Source organism: Pecten maximus, chromosome 2 (genome assembly GCF_902652985.1).
Source record: "Pecten maximus chromosome 2, xPecMax1.1, whole genome shotgun sequence".
In the NCBI taxonomy this organism is placed as follows: Eukaryota; Metazoa; Mollusca; class Bivalvia; order Pectinida; family Pectinidae; genus Pecten; species Pecten maximus.
Genome location: NC_047016.1, coordinates 25,282,110 through 25,295,039, shown reverse-complemented (window position 1 = coordinate 25,295,039; position 12,930 = coordinate 25,282,110). Strand labels below are relative to the sequence as shown.

The 12,930-nt window shown below is 34.4% G+C and overlaps 2 protein-coding genes and 1 non-coding gene across 4 annotated transcripts in view; 1 reads left to right on the top strand and 2 right to left on the bottom strand.

Annotated features, from left to right (window-relative positions):
- LOC117321608 (coiled-coil domain-containing protein 18-like) overlaps positions 1–5,365 on the bottom strand; it is a 31,769-nt gene extending 26,404 nt beyond the window's left edge. The window contains exons 1-8 of one of the 2 annotated variants that reach the window (XM_033876087.1): positions 5,209–5,304; positions 4,834–5,081; positions 3,115–3,322; positions 2,680–2,850; positions 2,107–2,216; positions 1,735–1,863; positions 642–738; positions 123–244 (exon numbers count right to left, since the gene is read on the bottom strand). In XM_033876087.1, coding sequence (XP_033731978.1) covers positions 123–244; positions 642–738; positions 1,735–1,863; positions 2,107–2,216; positions 2,680–2,850; positions 3,115–3,322; positions 4,834–4,949 — 953 coding nt within the window. In that variant the 5' untranslated portion in view covers positions 4,950–5,081; positions 5,209–5,304. Of the gene's footprint in view, positions 1–122; positions 245–641; positions 739–1,734; positions 1,864–2,106; positions 2,217–2,679; positions 2,851–3,114; positions 3,323–4,833 lie in introns of both variants that reach the window. The other variant, XM_033876088.1, reaches the window with a different exon arrangement.
- Positions 3,759–3,830, bottom strand: Trnai-aau. Its single transcript has one exon. It is a non-coding gene; the product is annotated as a tRNA-Ile (tRNA).
- Positions 5,366–5,480: 115 nt separating the features above from the next.
- LOC117321609 (60S ribosomal protein L5-B-like) lies at positions 5,481–12,896 on the top strand. Its single transcript, XM_033876089.1, has 8 exons — positions 5,481–5,620; positions 6,419–6,488; positions 8,194–8,309; positions 8,923–9,057; positions 9,386–9,588; positions 11,035–11,212; positions 12,198–12,292; positions 12,743–12,896. The coding sequence occupies exons 1-8, from the start codon at positions 5,618–5,620 to the stop codon at positions 12,837–12,839; spliced, it is 897 nt and encodes a 298-aa protein (XP_033731980.1). The 5' UTR covers positions 5,481–5,617; the 3' UTR covers positions 12,840–12,896.
- The last annotated feature ends 34 nt before the right edge of the window (positions 12,897–12,930 follow it).

Sequence of the window (12,930 nt, the reverse complement as noted above, 5' to 3'; positions counted from 1 at the left end):
CTATGTTATCTCCTGCAGATTTTGTCAGTTTCATCACACAGGACATTGGTACCGTTACTGGCCATTTTGACTTCATAATAAACAGGATGTTTTATTTTAATGGAGCCTACAAACTCTGTTACCTGACTTCCTCCGTCAGAGATCTGGACTTGGACTGAAGGAGGTTGACTCTCTCCAGGAGATCTTCACGCTCCTGATTCGCGTGAGCCAGACTATCTCTAAGGTAATCCTCTGTTTCTTCCATCTTAAGAAAGGAGATTCAATTGTTTAGGTCAAATTCAATAATTGTAATATTGGTAATCTTTATCTTAAATCTTAACATAATTTGGTCACTTTTATATACAATTTGAACATAATTAGATTTGAACATAATAGTTTACCTCTATCTACATGAACAAAATAACAAAGTTAGCCTGCATCTATACATATATATACATAATGAGGTTGTTTATCTGCAAAATCAATACAATCAGGTCAACAATATCTTCAATGCCAACAGAATAATTATGTCACATCTATCTACACTCCAACATAATTAGGTCATGTCTATATAATTTCAATATACAGCCCTGCTGTAGACATGTTCAAAGGTCAATTTTACCTCAACATTATTCAGTGTTTTAGCAGGATGGTGGATTTACCTTTTTTGTTCTCTCCTTGCTTTTCTTTTGGTAATCCTCCAGAGTCTCCTGAGCTTCTAAAAAGTTGGACAAAGCCTCATCTCTCTGGCTTTCAGCTCTTTAAAAGAAAACAAAATTCATGAATAATCTTTCACATAAACAGAGAATTAAAGGATAAACATTGATGATGTTACGTATCTAATAAACTATCGCTAAGCAATGGCGCATAATTTTGTATTCACGCTTTGTGGAGGTAAATCCACTAAGGAAGAATACAAAATGATCAGCCCGTTGCTAGTGAAGATGTTAATACTGCTAAACTTGAAAATAATGGTTATGCAGCAGACATTGATAAAGACAATGAAGAAAGGCAACAGCTCTGAACTTCTCCTTTATATACACTGACTACAAATATGGCAGATATGATAACACCAATTAAAAGAAGAATTCACAGTGAATAAATGGTTCACAAACTTTCTGTGACTTAACATTCATGAATGATATATTTACCATACTAGAGATACATATCACTGTAATGTGTAAATATCTCTTGAACAGTAAACATATTTATCCTACACCTGTCAATTAAATACACTTACACCTCAACACACTTATAATTCAGATTATGTTCATCAGTAACAATTTTAAAGTCACAGTCAAAAGGTTTATTCATACAGCTATCATCAAGGAAGCAGGAGATTTGTTCATCTAGTTGCTGCAATACTTCAGCAATTTCTGTGCTACATGATACAACTAAAGACCAGTCCAGTATGCTAAGTATTGAGTCAATCATCTCTGCATCTTGTGCGTAGAAGATATTTTGGATCATCACAAAGGGATTTGTTTGTTTGTTTGTTTTTGTTTAACGTCCTATTAACAGCCAGGGTCATTTAAGGACGAAGGGAAAACAAATTATTTTTAGAGTTAATAGATAGGATAAATATTTTATCACTACACGTAGTAAAATGTTATAAGGTTATGAAAAGAGAATAGCCTTTCAGACAAAGAACTTTTGTGTTAACTTGACTAACAATAGTGATGGGAGGGTAGTTACGAAGAAAAAATGAGATTGATTCATGAGACCTTGTAATATCTTAAAATCTAGCTTGTATACCCTTTTCTCTTCTTCCTTTCTTGTATAATATCTTCCTTTACTTCCTCCATTTCTTGCTCAAGTTGTTTGCATTTCTGATGATAAACATTGGCCTGTCTCTGGCATTTCTCATATCTCTCTTCCGCACTCCTTGTAAAGCAAAACAAATCATTAGGATTCTTACACTTGGACAACATTTTAATAGTCCATTGATATTTCTATTCATCTTGGTTTTTTGAATTAAATTTACATGCCTTATCAGACATACATTTTAATTGAATTGTTACAGAGATACAGAAATGGCTGACTATTCAATACTGGTCCTATTAACTTTACTTTGTAACATTAGTATATTTGGGAATTTTAAGGCATCAGTTTAAACTAAACACTTACATTAGAGCATTGTCTTGTGCCTCTGTCTCTGCTTGCAGTCCTACAATCTTGTCTTCTAGATCTGGGATGGATTGTCGGTACTCATCCAGTTCATTACTCAGTTCTTCGATCTTCAATGAAGAAAAACATAGCTACTCCATTTTGCCAGCGTATGTTCAAGGTAAATATAAATAGATTCCTGTTCAGATTTTATGGGGTCCCCATTTGTGTCAGAATAGTTTTGCATAAAATAAGTGGACACATTTTTTATTTTCTTATGTTTCAATAATCTATAGGGATTGCTTCAATGCAAAACTCTTGCTATGAAAAATGACTGGAAAATAGACTACGCTGTGTTGCCACTACTGTGCAAGGAACCATATTGTCCACTGTTGCAGTCATTCCCAATTTCTATCATGCTAGACAAGAGATTTTCCCTATGACTACTGATGAGACTCTCCACTGTCAAGCTATGTCTTTATGCTGCCATCAGGCTTTCCATCAAAATGTGTATGGGAGTTAGGAGGAACTTGGACTATGTAGATGAATACAAGAATTTTGATCAATTTTATTCTGCTTTGCCTTGATCCCTACCTTGACTCTGCTGCTGTTGACCTCTTGGCTACACTTCTCTACCTCTGCTAGAAGTTTATGGTTCTGTTGAAGCAGTTTCCTGTTTGCCTCCTTGAGGTAGCGTGCATCCTCTTGTTCTGATCGATACTGGTCCTGTTTCAGACGGGATTCTCTGTCTGGTCTACTAGAGGTCTGTGGAAAAGAGAAAAGAATCATCAACAGACCTTTGTATCAATGCACATCTTATGTGTCCTGAATGTTGAATACTGAATATTTAATACTTTCTGCATCTCTGCAAAATATTAGCATTAAACAGCAAATTGTTCTTTATAATTTCATATATAAAGCAGCATTTGCTACATGTGTAAAATTTTGAAAATTACTAGTGCATGAATCACAACATTTGGTTTGAATTAAGGATTTAGAGTACGTCAAAGAGCATAATCAATTAAATACCTGTGGTCTATTAGGAGTACTGGATGGTGGTTGTATTCTTTCAAATCCTGCATAGGAAGAATCTGGAAGAGTAGCCAGTCCTGATTGTATACTTTCCCTATCATCTATATCCATCATTTCCTTATTGGGGAACTGAAGGTGATCAAACATGTGAAGTCTTTCTGACATAGGGATACTGTTCACTGTGGTTACAGAATCAAGGTCATCACTGCAAGAAAATTTGCAAATTATAAACATGTAAATTGAATTTACTTTTGTTATTGAGTCTTCATCCACATCAAATTGAGTGAGACAGACACTAAAACCTATAGAAAATTAATAATTGGTTTTGGGAACATCACTTCAAACACAAAAAAAACTGGTTATTAATATATTGTTGTGACTAATTTACTCATGTTCACATGGAAATGATAATTGATATGATTTATTATATATAAAATTGTCAGTGCCAAAATTTGTTCTGAGCATCACATTGAAGAAACAATTCATTATTATTATATATCTATACATGTATTAGAAATACAACAATATCATTAAGATTATTTATAGTATTTATAATAACGGACGTACGGAAAGGACCGGTATAGGCTTAGCCTGTTGTCCAATCCTTTTCTATATCTATGTAGTAGGAGTGGGAAAATGCACGGCCAGACCGGGGTTCGAACCCGGGACCTCCGAACATTAGCCGGATGCTCTACCGATTGAGCTACCTGGTCGCCGATGATCGACCCGGTCCAGTTCCGCTACACTCTTCCCTCCTTTTTTTTTTTTAAGTCTTCGACCCCGAAGACTTCACAACTCACAACCCAGGTTCGGGTATCCCCTTGTCAAGTATTCACCTCACTTGAAACAAGGTTTGGTCACAGGCACCAAATGTAGTAGGAGTGGAAAAATGCACGGCCAGACCGGGGTTCGAAACCGGGACCTCCGAACACTAGCCGGATGCTCTACCAATTGAGCTACCTGGTCGCCAATGATCGACCCGGTCCAGTTCCGCTACATCTAGATACTATCTCTATTATGAAATATTGCATGTAAATTAATTCAAATGTTTAATTGAATGAAATATTTTGAAATGAAAATTCATTATTATCAATTATATAAGTTGTCTTTAGTTCTATGCCATAAGACTGGTCTGGTTAACTATTATTATTTATTTTAATTAGCTTTTCAAACTTGTGAGACAAGGTCATATCCAGAACAGTACAACTTATATAGGTGTAAATATAAACTGTCTTTATATTCAGAGGCGTAGCTGGGCCCTTGATTAAGTGGATTCACGAACAAAGTTGATGGTCCGGCTTTACCCCCAGTTAACTTTAATTTTCATTTCTGTTCCCAATGTATCAATACTAGTGTCACTATATGTTTCTACTACTATGCTTATACAAGGTGCATTTCACTTCACATTGATACAAGTTTTTTATGAAAATTAAGTGGATTCACCTGCGTACTTGCATAAGGCACCTACGCGCCTGATATTTGAAGGTAGTAAAAGATTACAAAGAATAATTTATGAAGTAAAACTGGACTAACCGGGTTAATGTAGAACATTATTTAAATGCCTCAGATTATATATGTTGGATATTTATTCAAAACAGTTTCATTGACTACATGTTTCACGTTATTCTTGTAAAATAATGCAAATTGTGTGTGACTACCAATGATATATAATAACATAACAAATCTGTTGTCTATTCAACACTTCGTAAAACTTACTCGTCTGTCCTTTCTATTTTTGATAGTTTGTTTAGATGTTTCTCAGTTTCTCGCAGTCTTCTTCTTAGATCCTGGACGTTCTGCATCAACAAAACTTGTGGCTGGCATTCGTCCATTTTGATTTTTCCGATGTATACTTTAATTCACTTTAGAATGGACCATTTCAAACCAGGTCCACACATGGCCCCTGGTGTGAGGAGGCAATGTTTATCTTTAGAGAAGTTGAAAACATGCTGCAACATGTGACTCTGGAACGAGAGATGTAAACATCGAATTTCCGAAACGATCACATTTCAAAAAAACAGTTTGTGTTACTATCGGAAGATAAGCGGGTTGAAAATACAAAGACCAGACTGTGACATAAGCTTAAACTACCTCTGACATCCAACATGAAGTGTGATTCTGGCAGAAACGAAAATAGAAGATGCAGCCGCGTTGTGATGCGATTGGCGGATTTAAAAATAGATTAATCTGGGTTACAAAAAGTCTTCGCACAGAAAACTTTAAATTTGTCTTTGTATACAAGAGGGGACAATTTTGAAGTTACACTCATTCAATGATATTTATTCGGGAATTATGCTGTTTCAGTAATATGTTTATACTTGAAAAATTCTTTCTTCAAAGGGAAAAGTCCAAAATACTGAAAGTCCATGGCAAGCGCTCAAGTTACCAAGAATTTTACTTAATGCGCAGAATCATGGATTACTTCCTTTTCCGCCTAAAAAGGCCCCCAACCGAAGCTATCTGAGGGCTACTCGAAGATTATCTTCGAAATACCCTAAACATGGTGAGAGTTTACTCTCGGTTTCATCATGAAATCAAACCTTAATAATTTCCTTTCCGTAATATGTGAAAAACTCATACAGATGATTATTCATGAATCTGATTAAAGTGGATTGCGAACGCGGTTGGTATCCGTCTTGAACGAGAAGTGGCAAGTCACACGTGTGTTTGGGTACACAGTGAAGGAATTATTTGCTTATGGGCTGTGCAAAATATGACACATCGTGCTGTATGGTCTTCCTGCTAAAATGAATTAACTCGCAAATTCTCAAAGTACTGTTTTGATGACATAAGTGGTCCTAAGTCCGTTTGATGTAGTGCTGATACCGAGATATAAATTTGACATTTCTAGTATATATGTGTAGTAAAAACTAATCAGATTTTATTTTACCAGCTATTTGTAAACATAAATAACCAGAAACCCTTGTAATACATAGCTAACAATTCATTCTAATGGTACATAATAACATCCAAATATCGAGTCCAGTGAAAAATATATTGTAATACAAAAATCGTGAGAAGTCAGAAATTAGGATCCGTTTTTTTGGAGTTGTCGTGTAACTTATATTATTCACATGGAAAACTGTCAACCAATTTTCAAAATCACACTTATATTGATGATTAATAATATATATATTTACATTACATCAGAAATGCATGGTATGATATTGACACTTAGTAGTCTTTGAAAGTGTAATATTGACAGTATAGCATAATCGTTGTGCTAATTACAGAATAACTAGTTCATAATTGTTTGTAATTTGTGGTGGTTTTATATTAATAAAATATTTCTATTTTACAGGGGTTCGTTAAAGTTGTGAAGAACAAGGCTTACTTTAAGAGATTTCAAGTGAAATTCAGGAGGAGGCGAGGTGAGTAGGAGTTGGTAAAGCAAATGCACCCTGTGGCAAAGATATGAGATGTGTAGTTCAATCTCTATCCAGAGAAGTATATACATGTGTTAGCAGAGTCAATTAAAATTAGAAATTATTTATTGCACCAATGAAATCTGGTTTGGGAAACGATACATGGGTTACTGAAGTGAACAGTTAGCTAGATTTTCATTTGTTCATGCACAATACTATGCTGAGCAAATTATACTCCTGATGCCAACTAAATATAAAGTAAAAAATAGAACAAGGGAAACAACTCTTAAAATATCATTTTCGGGTCAATTTTAGTTTATTTCTGATAACTCCACATCACCATACATATGGTATCAGGCATATCTGAACATCTATACCGACCCCCATATTGACTTTCGGAAAATGACTACAGGCCAGCACAGGGTAGTTAACCCCAGACAAGATGTCGTTGCAGAGGTAAAAAACATTGTACATAGACATGGAGTTGAAAACAAATTATGAACGAGTTAATTATCTAAATGGTGTTATACCATTAAAATATGCTAAGGCAATCTAACTAATCATTCATAATTATGATAAAGAAAAATGTGGTTTCAGCTGGGTTATGGCTGAACGTCTGCAATGGAAAATTAACATGATTTTCATAACATCAAAGCAGTCCATAAAGAATACTGAGGATATGAATTCCCACTCAAACTGAGTAACTATCAGTTTAGTAATACCTTGTATTTCATCAACCATTTCCGTGCATGCATTACAGCCATACCTTCCATACGGTATCATAGCATTTTCTTACAATCCGAAAGTACAAGAGTCGTCTACCTTGGAGCAACCTCAGTTGACAATTGACCCTGCTACATGTGTATGGTACTGAGCTCATTGATTTTCCTGTGTTGTAGTTTTGTCCTTTGACAAGACCATTTACCCCAGGGTAGTGTGTAATGTGCAGTTTATCACTCATTAAGTAGCCACTTACCCAGAAATTACCCAGCAGCAAGTTTACTTTCAGGAATATATTGTTTATTAAGTTACTTGGTTCAAGTTGAGACAATATACAGGGATGCATTTAACAAGCTTGATTCCTGGGCAGAGTTGATTTATTTTTTCTATTAATGAGAAATGTATTGTCTAAGAATTTAATACATATGTCTTGAGTATAAGATTTGCTGTAGTTGCATTCCAAATTATATGAAATGGTGTTCTATAGTGGTGGTCTGATGATAGAAAGTTAGTAAAAAAAATAATTGAAGGCAATTTTGAAAAAGCAATTAAGTTTCTGAAAGTGTTCGTAAATCTTCAGCTTCACATATTTTTGTAATGTTACTAAACCAAGAAGTAGTTGATCTCATATTTTAGTGATATATTTATGGGGTCATTAACAAGTGATTAAGGAGTTTAGATATATTAACAACTGTTGGATACTTTGTGTTCAGTAATAAAAATATTGATAGCAAAGGCTGAGACATACAATGTATGTACTTCAGAGAAAACTTATTATAATAATAATCAGAATCTTGTTCAAGTTTCCAATTATCAATTCTGAAAGTGAAACCGATTTCCATCACCAGTTTTCCACCATTCACAACCTGTCAATATGACAGCATAAAACAAGTTCATTTCTAAAGCATTTAGAAAAAACACAAACAATAGTGATCAGCTAGTTTGGAATGATATATTGGTATGTAACAATGTCTTTTTCTTTGATTTTTAGAGGGCAAGACAGATTTCTTTGCTAGGAAACGTCTCGTCATCCAAGAGAAAAACAAGTACAATACTCCCAAATACAGGCTTATTGTACGCTTCACCAACAAAGACATCATATGCCAGGTAAGTATCTGTGGTATGTCATACTGATTTTGACATATAAAACACTGTGATGTATTAATTTTTGATGTGCTTGTGTATGATCTTCTATTTTGTATGTCACAGGTAAAATGTACACGGCTAAAAATATTTGTTCCTGAATACCCAAATACCTGGGTTAAGATACTAGACATGTTAGAATATCTGGGAAGAAAGGGTATGGATTGATATGGGCATCAACGATTTTTCACAATCACCAATTCATTCTTCACAAATACTGTTCATTTCATAGGATAGGTTAACAATACAGGCCCATTGGACCTTGTTCAGATGTGCTCCTCTCAGATTAAAGGAAAACATAGATTAATGTGCAGTCGGCAGGAATATTGTGAAAGCAATTGGCTTTAACTTTATATGCTGATATTGCCTATAGTGTTCACTGATATTTATCCATAGCTACTAGTTTTACATATGAAAAGGGTATACAGATAAATTCCGTCTGTATGACAAGAGTTCTGCTCTAGGAGTATTAAATCTTGTTTGTACAATTCAAAATGATGTAATATTTGTTGTGATTGTAGGTAGCATACGTTTGTACAATTCAAGCTTGATGTAGTAATATTTGTTGTGATTGTAGGTAGCATACGCCAGGATCGAAGGTGATCACATTATTTGCAGTGCATATTCACATGAACTGCCAAAATTCGGCGTGAAGGTAGGGCTGACCAACTATTCTGCTGCTTACTGTACTGGATTGCTGCTCGCAAGAAGGGTAAGTAAAAGAAATTTATAGTATACCCATATTTTATGCAGAGGGAAAACAAAACAGTAAAATAAACCTTCATTGAGTTAGAACTGTATTGTGTTCAACTTAAGTTTTACATTTAGATTATTTTGTCATGTTTCTTTGATTTCTTTTAAATTGAATTATATGATAAAGTAAAGTTTGTTTCTTCCTTCTGCTTGATAGTCTACAAATAACTGAAAGTAAAGAAAAAATTAAAGCGGATGAATTTGATCTATTAGAAATAGTTAAGTTTTCCCAATAAATTATTCTGCTCCTTCTGTGACTTATGTCATTCTAATGCACTGTATTACAGCTATTGAAGCAGTTTAAACTGGACACAGTGTATGCTGGCCAGGAGGAGGTGGACGGTGATGAGTACTATGTCGAAGATGTGGACGGTGAGGCTGGAGCCTTCAGGTGTTACCTTGATGCCGGTCTTGTCCGCACTTCTACTGGTGCCCGCGTCTTCGGTGCATTGAAAGGTGCCGTAGATGGAGGATTAGACATCCCCCACAGGTAAATGTAGTTAATATCTTAATTACATTGGAATAGTTAACGAATATTGATTGGAGGGAACAGACTGAATCGCCTTTTGAGCATAGAATAATTTCTACATTACAGCATGGCAATGATATTTTCAGTGAGACAAATTGTTATGTGTCAAAAGTTCAAAACTGAAATTATTTTCTGTATTTGTTTTGCATTTCTTTGTCAAAAGTTTTTATTTTATTTTCAAATTAAGGCTTTCAGCAGGGTTTGCAATTCATATTTTATGAATTGGGTCTTTTCAAGATTGTAAATGGTCTCTATGTATGATTTAAATGGACTTCCTGAAAGTTAGTGGGGTCCTCTAATTTTTTAATTTTTGGACAAGTTAGACATTTTTAAAAACTTTGTTAATATCAGTGTTTCATTATAGAAAGAGAAGCTAGAAAACACAAGATTGTAATCTTTGAAATAATCAGATTTCTTTTAAGAGTGCAGGTGAATATGATGAAAACATGCGTGTCATTTGACCTGATGTAAACACTGGTCCTCACATTAGTTGTGGTGTATTATCACTGCTGATTCTGATGTTCAGTGATTTGTATCAGGATATGATTTAGGATGATCTGATTAAACTGCCTCTTCAGAGTCCTGTTGTATCAATAATCCCGGAAAACCTCTGTGTATTTGTACATTTTGTCAAGAAGGCATACCGTATATGGATTTATTGGGACAAAATGTTACTACCAACTAGCTTAAGTGTACTAGTTGCCCAGATGAATATATACATCTAATAAAATGTCATTGTAACGCCCTCTGATAATATGTAGTGTATGCTTGTATATTATACTGTAATAAGGTAGGAATGACCACTTGTAAGATTAATTAGATTATAGAAAGAAGTATAAATATAATAAAACTGAGTGAGAAAGAATCTTGTATTACCCACGGTCACCTAGTATTGGTTGATCATCCATTCATTTTTAGTGCCCACTCAAAATATTTGGAGTGACTTTTTTCTATCACATTTCAAAGTTGTTAAAAATTTAAAAGTTGTTAGACAACATTAAATGAATTAAGAAAACATAGATTTAAGTGTTTGTAAGCCTTATTGATATTGACTTATGTCAAGTTTGAAAGTTGATGCAAAGAATAAAAGAAATTTCACAAAATTGTTAAATAATAAGGATACACAACGAGATTGATGAAACAAATGTCTTGCAGTGTTTTATGAAAGTAAAGAGTAAGTATGATGAAAACATGCGTGTCATTTGACTGGAGGTTGGTTCTGGTCAGGAAATGAATGGTGATGTTTTGTCATCATTTGTTGTTTTTGTCCAGTTATTAACCTTCAGATATGATTTTAGATGATCTGATTACTCTTTTTACTAAAAATGTTTTTAAATCGATGCTTGCAATATCAAAAGAGAATTTAACTTAAGAGAGATTTTAATTTTGTAATTGATTCATTCACAGCACAAAGCGCTTCCCTGGATACGATGGGGAGAGCAACGAGTTCAACCCCGAGGTTCACCGTAACCATATATTTGGCAAGCATGTAGCTGGATATATGGCCCACCTTCAGGAAGAGGATGAGGATGCCTACAAGAGGCAGTTCTCTAGGTTCATCAAGAATGGCCTCAACTCAGAAAATGTATGTACATTTAGCTAATGATAGAATGTATATATATTTAGCTAATGATAGTTGTAAACATTTTGTCAGAATTTTGTCATCATATGTTGGTAGTTCTTATTCAATTAAGAAAAAACACAAATGCAGATCAAAAGTACATCAAATTATTTCATAGTTAAAATAATAATGATAAATCTGAAGGTAATGAATAATATGAAAATTGTAGTTCTAGAAACACTTTTTTTCGAAACTTTTCATATTAGACATAATGTTGAGTCAAAATGATGAAAACATGCGTGTCATTTGACCTAGAGTAAACATTGGTAACTTTACTACCATTGATGTTTTATTAGTGGCTAGTTAAGGTGATCAGTTGTGACCTTTAGGACATGATTTATGTGATTCTGATGCTCAATAACTAAAGTTTAGGGTATCTTATAAGTAATTGTCTGATTTTAATTAAATTATGTGAGTCATGTAGTGCAAGTATTCCTGTTTATTTGAACCATTTGATAATATATACATATTTAGCTAATGATAGTTGTAAACATTTTGTCAGAATTTTGTCATCATATGTTGGTAGTTCCTATTCAATTAAGAAAAAACACAAATGCAAAGCAAAAGTACATCAAATTATTTCATAGTTAAAATAATAATGATAAATCTGAAAGTAATGAATCATATGAAAATCGCAGTTCTAGAAACACTTGTTTTCAAAACTTTTCATATTAGACATAATGTTGAGTCAAAATGATGAAAACATGCGTGTCATTTGACCTAGAGTAAACATTGGTAACTTTACTACCATTGATGTTTTATTAGTGGCTAGTTAAGGTGATCAGTTGTGACCTTTGGGACATGATTTATGTGATTCTGATGCTCAATAACCTAAGTTTCAGCTATCTTAAAAGTTTGTTTGGATTGAATTATGTGAGTCATATAGTGCAAGTATTCCTGTTTATTTGAACCATTTTAATAACATGTGGTAAAACTTGTTTTTGAATAGCTTGAAGAGATGTACAAGAAAGGTCATGCTGCCATCCGAGCCAATCCTGACCGTGCAACAAAGGCCAAGAAGACAACATCTGGCAAAGTAAAGAGGTGAGAGAGACTGCAAATTTATTTTGTTTTCTGCAATGCTCCTTATTAGGCTATGCAGACATAAGGAAGAAAACCCCTGATCTTTAATGGGCCACAAATTTGATATAGAGCCAGTGTTTTTCCTGACCATTCTTGGAAATTGCCACCCAGTTGAATTTTGGAATTGATTGCACAGCAAAAGTGTAAAATAAGGAGGGAAGGTGGGGAACATAGGTTGCAGGATTTCTGATATTTTGAGACTTTGCAGGGAAAAATAAAACGGTTGAGAATGGGGGTTAAGTGAAAGCATTTTTATCATGGATGACAGATGATAACTAGCATTCCTTAGAAATCGTTTGTCTGTGACTTAGTATGTGACACTAATATTTGATACAAAAGGCAATACAATAGGATCCTTGTTTGTTCTATGTTTACCTACATTCATTGTTGTATCTGCTTCTGTAATTACAGGTGGAACCGATCCAAGATGAGCCGTCTCCAGAGGGAGGACCGTGTGAAACAGAGGAAGGCCCATTTCCTCAAAACATTGGAGACAGACGACGATTAGACTTCACCCCTGTGATATGTGCTATCAACACTATAAATAAATCTGTCTATGCCCAGATTACATGTTGTGTTATACTTTGAGCTGGGAGGGT